This window comes from Cardiocondyla obscurior, linkage group LG02, assembly GCF_019399895.1.
Source record: "Cardiocondyla obscurior isolate alpha-2009 linkage group LG02, Cobs3.1, whole genome shotgun sequence".
NCBI lineage: Eukaryota > Metazoa > Arthropoda > Insecta > Hymenoptera > Formicidae > Cardiocondyla > Cardiocondyla obscurior.
In genome coordinates, this window is record NC_091865.1 from 5,229,153 (window position 1) to 5,235,969 (window position 6,817).

General features: G+C 34.8%; 1 protein-coding gene across 1 annotated transcript; it reads left to right on the forward strand.

Annotated features, from left to right (window-relative positions):
- The first annotated feature begins 291 nt into the window (after positions 1-291).
- Positions 292-2,835, forward strand: LOC139109909 (uncharacterized). The gene has a single exon (XM_070669360.1). It carries the CDS (start codon positions 292-294, stop codon positions 2,833-2,835), a length of 2,544 nt encoding a protein of 847 aa, XP_070525461.1.
- The last annotated feature ends 3,982 nt before the right edge of the window (positions 2,836-6,817 follow it).

Here is a 6,817-nt window from a genome sequence, read left to right on the forward strand (position 1 = left end):
GTAATTAATTAAAATATTTAGCGTAAGAGCGACTCACCCGCAGCTTCCTTGTCGCTCTTACGCTAAATATTTTAATTAATTACTCGGAAACTAGGCTACAGACCAATTTTTGCAAAAGGAAAAATCATTTTAGAATTCTTTCAAGAATACGTATCTTCAAGAACACTATACTTGTTTCGAATCACCCTGTATACATACAAATAGCTTTATTCATTTATATTTTCTTTGTTCTGCAGATTTGCACTTTATAAAAGAAAAAAAGCACGCGACACAATCTCTAATATTTCAATCATGTTTTCTTGTCGTTTTTGTACATACAAAACTGAAAATCTCAGAAATCATCTAAGACATCGAAAATCCTATCGTCACCTTACCTCTGCTTATTACTGCGGATATCATAATTGTAAAATTAAATTTTTAACTGAAAGTAGCCTTCGTTCCCATCTCATTCGATCGCACAAATTTTACGTTAGCCAGGTAAAAGATAAACGTACTTTCTGCGTGTCTGATAATGAGGCAAAATTTATATGCACTGTGCAAATTTGTAAAAAGAAAGTCGACAATTACAAGGCATTAATAAAGCACCTTAAAGAGCATATCGTTAATGAATTGGAAGTAACTTGTCCTTATAATGGTTGCGACAAAAAATATAAAAGAGTAAGCTCATTTACAGGACATTTGACGAAAAAACATAGAATTCTGACTAAAACTGACGATTTAAACTATAATCCTGACAATGTATTACAATTGAATTTTTTGGAAGAAGCAAATCAAAATTTAGTTCCAAACAATATAAACGAAAATAGTAGTGATGAGGAAGATATTATTGAAGATGATGAATTATTTATTAAGGCTTTGTCTACTTTCTATCTCAAACTTGAATGCCAATATCTGATTCCGGAGAGTACTATCCAATATATTGTTGAGGAGTTGAAGATTTTAATTGAGCATGAACACAAAAGAATTGAACAAAAATTAAAAGACCATTTTCAAAAAAGTAATATGTTTACTTTTACTCCAGAAGTACAACAAATTTTAAAAGATGTTTTTCAAAATAATACAAATTCTATTATTTCTAAAAAAATGCAAACTACTTTTTTACGAAAACAATTTTATAAGTCGCATTTTAATTTTATTTGGTCTAAAAAAAAAATCTTAGCAAATGGACAATTCTTGCACTATATACCTATTTTAGAAACTTTAAAGACATTGTTTTACAATAAATCGCTTGATTTCGACATTAATATGCCTGTACAACATGAAAATAATTTGTTAAAAGATTTTACAGATGGTAATGCTTTTAAATCCAATACATTTTTTAAAGAAAATCCAAATGGATTACGTTTAATATTATATCAGGATGATTTTGAAGTTGTGACACCTATTGGATCTGCAAAAGGTAAACACGTACTTACTGGTGTGTACCTTGCTATTGGAAATCTTCCGGATTATATTCGATTTCAAAAAAATTCTATTTATCTAGTGGCATTATGTAAAAAGAAAAATTTTGATCATCAAGCTGTATTTGGTGAAATAGTGAAAGATTTAAAAATTCTTGAAAGTGTTGGGATAAATATTCCTGCTTATGGTACTATTAAAGGGTCACTTGTTTTTATTGCAGGAGATAATTTAGGGAGTCATACATTAGGCGGATTTGTTGACAATTTTAGTAGATCGCTTTATTTCTGTCGATACTGTCATTTAAATAAATATGAATTTTATGATGAAAATGGTGAATGCAAAATTTTTGAAAACAGGACAATTGATTCATACAAGAATTGTTTAACAAAAGTAAAAGTTAACGATGAAACTGGAGAAATCACGTCTTATTATAGTGTAAAATTTAATTCCATTTTCAACAATTTATTATATTACCACGTATGTAATGCTGGTCTCCCACCATGTTTGGGACATGATTTAATGGAGGGAGTAATTACATATGATCTCGCACTTTTTATTAATTATTTTATAAATCAGAGTTGGTTTACGCTTAGTGAGTTAAACAATATGATTGATAAATTTTCATACTCAAAAGAAGATCGAAAAGATAAACCACTCCGCTTAAAACCAAATGTTGAAAAAATAAGAGGCGATGCATGGCAGATCTGGACGTTTTTGAGATTATTTCCTTTGATAATAATCAATCATATTGGGGATAAGGACAATGAAATATGGCAGTGTCTACTCCTTTTGACGGAAATAATTGAAATTGTGTGTGCACCTATTATACATACCTCATATTTGCCATATTTGCAAACATTAATTCAAAATTACTTTATAATGAGAAAAGAACTTTTTCCTGATGTGCGACTCCGTCCTAAACATCACTACATGTCGCATTATCCAGAACTTATTAATATTTACGGACCACTTATAAAAGTATGGACAATGAGATTCGAAAGCAAACATACATTTTTTAAACGTGTCTTGAGATCATGCCATAATTTTAAAAATATTACTTATACACTCAGTACAAAACATGAATTTTTACAAAGTTTCTGTAGATTAGGAGGAAGATATGATCTGAAAAATGTTAATACATCTAATAGGACAAAAATTTTTTTGAATATGTATTCAAAAAGTTTACAGAATGCAGTGCTTAGGGCACATCTTGAACTTAATCTGCAGAAATGTGAAACTGTATCTTTAAAAGGAACAATTTATGAAATAGGAAATATCGTGGCTGTACAGCAAGATAGCTATCAAGAAAATGTAATTATGGAAGAAATAAGACTAATACTTTTTGATATTAAAGAAAATATATACTTTGTAATTAAAACTATAAAAACCAAATTTAGACCACATAACAGAGAATATGAGAAATTGGATGGATGAAAAAGAGGAAGGAACGAGATATTTAATAGGGGAAGACTTTAATGTGAGGACGGGAGAAGAGGGCGGGTTATGGGATAATGAAAAAGGAGAAGAAGATAAGGAAGAGAGAAAAAGGAAAACAAAGGATAAAAAAATTACAGGAAAAGGAAAAAAATTTTGTAAAGTTTTGGAAGAAGCAGGATGGGGAATAGTCAATGGTTGTACAAGAGGAGATGAAGAGGGTGAATGGACATATGTAGGGGGAAGAGGAAAAACAGTGATAGACTATGTGATCAGTAATGTGGAATCAAAAGGAGAAATAGTAGAAATGAAGGTGGGGGAGGAAGTGGACTCAGACAATTTACCCTTAATAGTGACGATAAAAAGGGAGGGAGGAAAGATGAGAAGATGTAAATATGGTAAAAAAAAAGAGCACGAGACTAGCTTGGAGTGAGAAGGAGAGGAAAATTTTCAGGGAAAAATATAAAGAAAAAAGAGAGAAAGAAAACAATACGGAGGAAAATTGGAGAAGTTTTAGTAAGGAACTGGAAAAAACAAAGAAAGTAGTTAAAAAGGAAATGAAAAAAGAGGAGGGGAAAAAACCAAAAGAAAGATGGTGGAATGAGGATTGTAAAAGGAAAAAAGGTGAAGTAAAAGAAGAAATGCAAAAATGGAGGAAGGGGGAAGGAAGTGAGGAGAATTATAAAAAGAAGAAAAGTGAATATAAGAAGCTATGTGAGGAGAAAAAATTGCAAGAAAAGGTGAGATGGGAGAAAGAAATAGAAAAAATTAGAAAAGAGGGAGAAGTATGGAAAGTCGTAAACAAGGGAAGAAAAAAAAGGAAGGAAGTGGAGGAAAAAATAAAGATTGAAGAATGGGACGGATATTTTAAGGAAATGTTAGGAGGAGTGGAATGGAGAGTAAAAGAAGAAATAGGAGGAGAGAGAATAGAAGACAATGAGGAAGATATAAATAGAGAAGAATTTGAAAATGTAATAAGAAGGTTGAAAAAAGGAAAAGCAGCAGGAAGTGATGGTTTAGAAAATGAAATGTGGAAATGGGGAGGGGGGAAGTAAAAGAGAAATTATGGGAAATGTGCAAAAGGGTATAGAGGGGGGAGGGGATGCCGGAGGAATGGAGAGAAGGTGTGGTAGTTCCGGTGTTAAAAAAAGGAAAAAATGAAAAAGTAGAAGAGTATAGAGGGATAACGTTGACACAGACTGCGTACAAAGTGTATGCATCTGTGTTAGCAGAAAGATTAAGAAAGGATATAGAAGAAAAAGGAATATTACTGCAGAGTTAGGCCGGTTTTAGAAGAGACATGGGGACAGTGGATCAGATATATGTGTTAAATTACCTGCTAAATAAGAAGATAGAGGAAAAGGAAGGAAAAATGGTAATAGCGTTTATAGATATGAAAGCGGCTTTTGACTCTGTAGATAGGAAAAAATTGGTAGAAACAATGAAGAAAAGAGGGATAAGAGAGGGATTAATAAAAAGATGTGAGGAAATATTAATGGAAACGGTGAATAAAGTTAAGGTGAAGGATAAAGAAGGGAAAAGGTTTTGGACGATAAAGGGAGTAAGACAGGGGTGTCCGCTTAGCCTCAGCCTGTTCACACTCTTGTTGGCGGACATAGACGAAGAACTAGAAAAAGGAGGATGGGGGGGGGTATAAGAATAAAAGACAGGAGGGTTTACTCGCTGGAATACGCGGATGACATTGCACTACTGGCAGAAAATGAGGCAGGGATGAAAGGAATGATTAAAAACATGGAAGAATATGTAAAGGAAAAGGGATTGCAAGTGAATGTAAAGAAAACAAAGATAATGAGGTGTAGAAAGGGGGGAGGGAGATGGAAAAAAAATTAATGGGTATGGAAAGGGGAAGAAATAGAGGAAGTAAAAAGTTTCAAGTATTTTGGATACATAATCATGAGAAATGGAGAGCAGAAGAAGCATGTAAAGGACAGAGTAAAAAGAGCGGCAAGAATAATGGGGCAGGTGTGGAGTATAGGTAAAAGAAAATTCGGAAAAGATTGGAGTAAAAGAATATGGCTATTTGTTAAACTGGTATGGTCGGTTATTAATTATGGCGTGGAAATATGGGGATGGAAGGAAAGAGAAGAGGTAGAGATATTACAGAAAAAATACTTGAGATGGGTGCTGGGAGTAAGAAGATATGTACCAGGATATATGGTGAGAGGAGAACTACAGAGGGATAAATTGAAAGGTAGAGCAGGGATGAGAGCATGGAAATATGAAAAACGGCTAGAAGAAGGGAAAGGAGGAGTTTTAGCAAAATGGTGCTGGGAAGAAATGAAGGGAAGAGCAAGGGAGGGAAGAAGCAAAGGAAAATGGAAAAAAGAAAGAGAGGAATTTTTTAAAAAATTTGGGTGGTCTGGAAAAGAGGTGGAAGATCTAAGAGAAAGAGGGGAAATAAGGGGGGAATATTTGGTGGAAAAGGATAAAGAATGGCAAAGAGAGGAAAGATGGAAAAAAATAAGAGAGTCAAGATTCAATAAGTATTATAAAAAAGTGAAAGAGGAAGGGATACCAGGATATTTGAAATTGGGGTGGAAGGAAGAAAAATGACAAAGAGTGGCAAAATTTAGATTAGGGGAGGAAATGAGAGGAAATAAATATTGGGAGGGGGAGGAGAAAAGAAAATGTAGAATTTGTTTGAAGAAGGAAGAAACGTGGGAACATATGTGGACGTTGACGGTGTCCAGCCGGCGCTACAAGTCGCGCAGAATAGGGGGTCACAATTTAAGACAGAAAGGCAGACACTTGACAAATTCACAAACAAAAATCAGATATATTTAACAAACAAATAAAGAAAATAACAAGCGATAATAAACACAATAAAAAGTAAAGTACAAATTATAAAAAAAAGCGATCCTCTCATTTGAGGAAATAAAAGCGGGTCGGTATAGACCGCGTTTCACTTATCTGTATTCCGCAACGGCGGAAGAATGCTGTCAGCAGCAGACGCAAGGAACTCGCAGTTCGCAGCTTGCGGTTCGCAATTCGTGATTCGCCGTTCGCAGTTCGTGATTCGCAAAAGGCCTGGCCAGGCTTGAGCACGCAGAGTAATTCGCACGTATGCACTCGATGCACAAACTGGAACGCGGTTGAAGGAATAAAGTATAAAATACAAAGTGTCGTGGAAGACGACAGCTCAGCGATGTGCTCGCTTTGGAACTCGGAAGGAATCTGAGGGCTCGACTGACGCAACGAGCCTCCAGAGCTATTGTTCAGAGAAAGTAAATCGGGAGAGTCCCGGAAGATTAGCCGGGGAAGTCCCGAGACAAAGTCCGTTCATAGAGTGAATAAAATTAAAAGACAGGCCGCGGGATTAGAATTTGCTTCCTCCTCCGGACGGCCGGTAATGTGTGAGGTGGCGTCATCCGACGTGCGAAGTCGGAGGGATCCGCCACACATATATGGGAGGAATGTATAGACTGGGGAAACGAGAATAGTTGGGAGGAAATGGTGGAGGAAATTCTGGGAGGAGAAGGAAGGGGGGTTGATTGGTTAGAAACTTTGGAAAGAATAAGGGAGGGAAATGGGAGTGAATGAAAGTATGAAAGAGGTTAAAAAAAATAAAGAAATAAAATAAAGAGCGTCGGAAGCGGGGGTCCAAAGGTAGAATTTAAGATAAAATAAGGCGGAATATAGTAAAGGTATGAATGAAAGTGTGATCTCTCTCTCTCTCTCTCGACGCGCAAGTAATAGAATAAAAGCGTAAAAAAGCGTAGGATATAAGTTTTATTTTCAGGAATTGTTGCAGAAAGAAAGAAGATTATAAAAGTAAAAATAAGTTAGAGATAAGACAAGTTGTAATGCGTAGATATGTAAGGAGGTAATGATGATGAGAAGGAATAGTGTAAAAGAAAAGGAGAAATTTGTTAAGAAAAGGAAAAGGATATAGAAAGGAACGAAAAAGTGGCGGAAAGTATTTTGTTTTTGTTATATAAAAATATGAAGTTTTAAGATATAG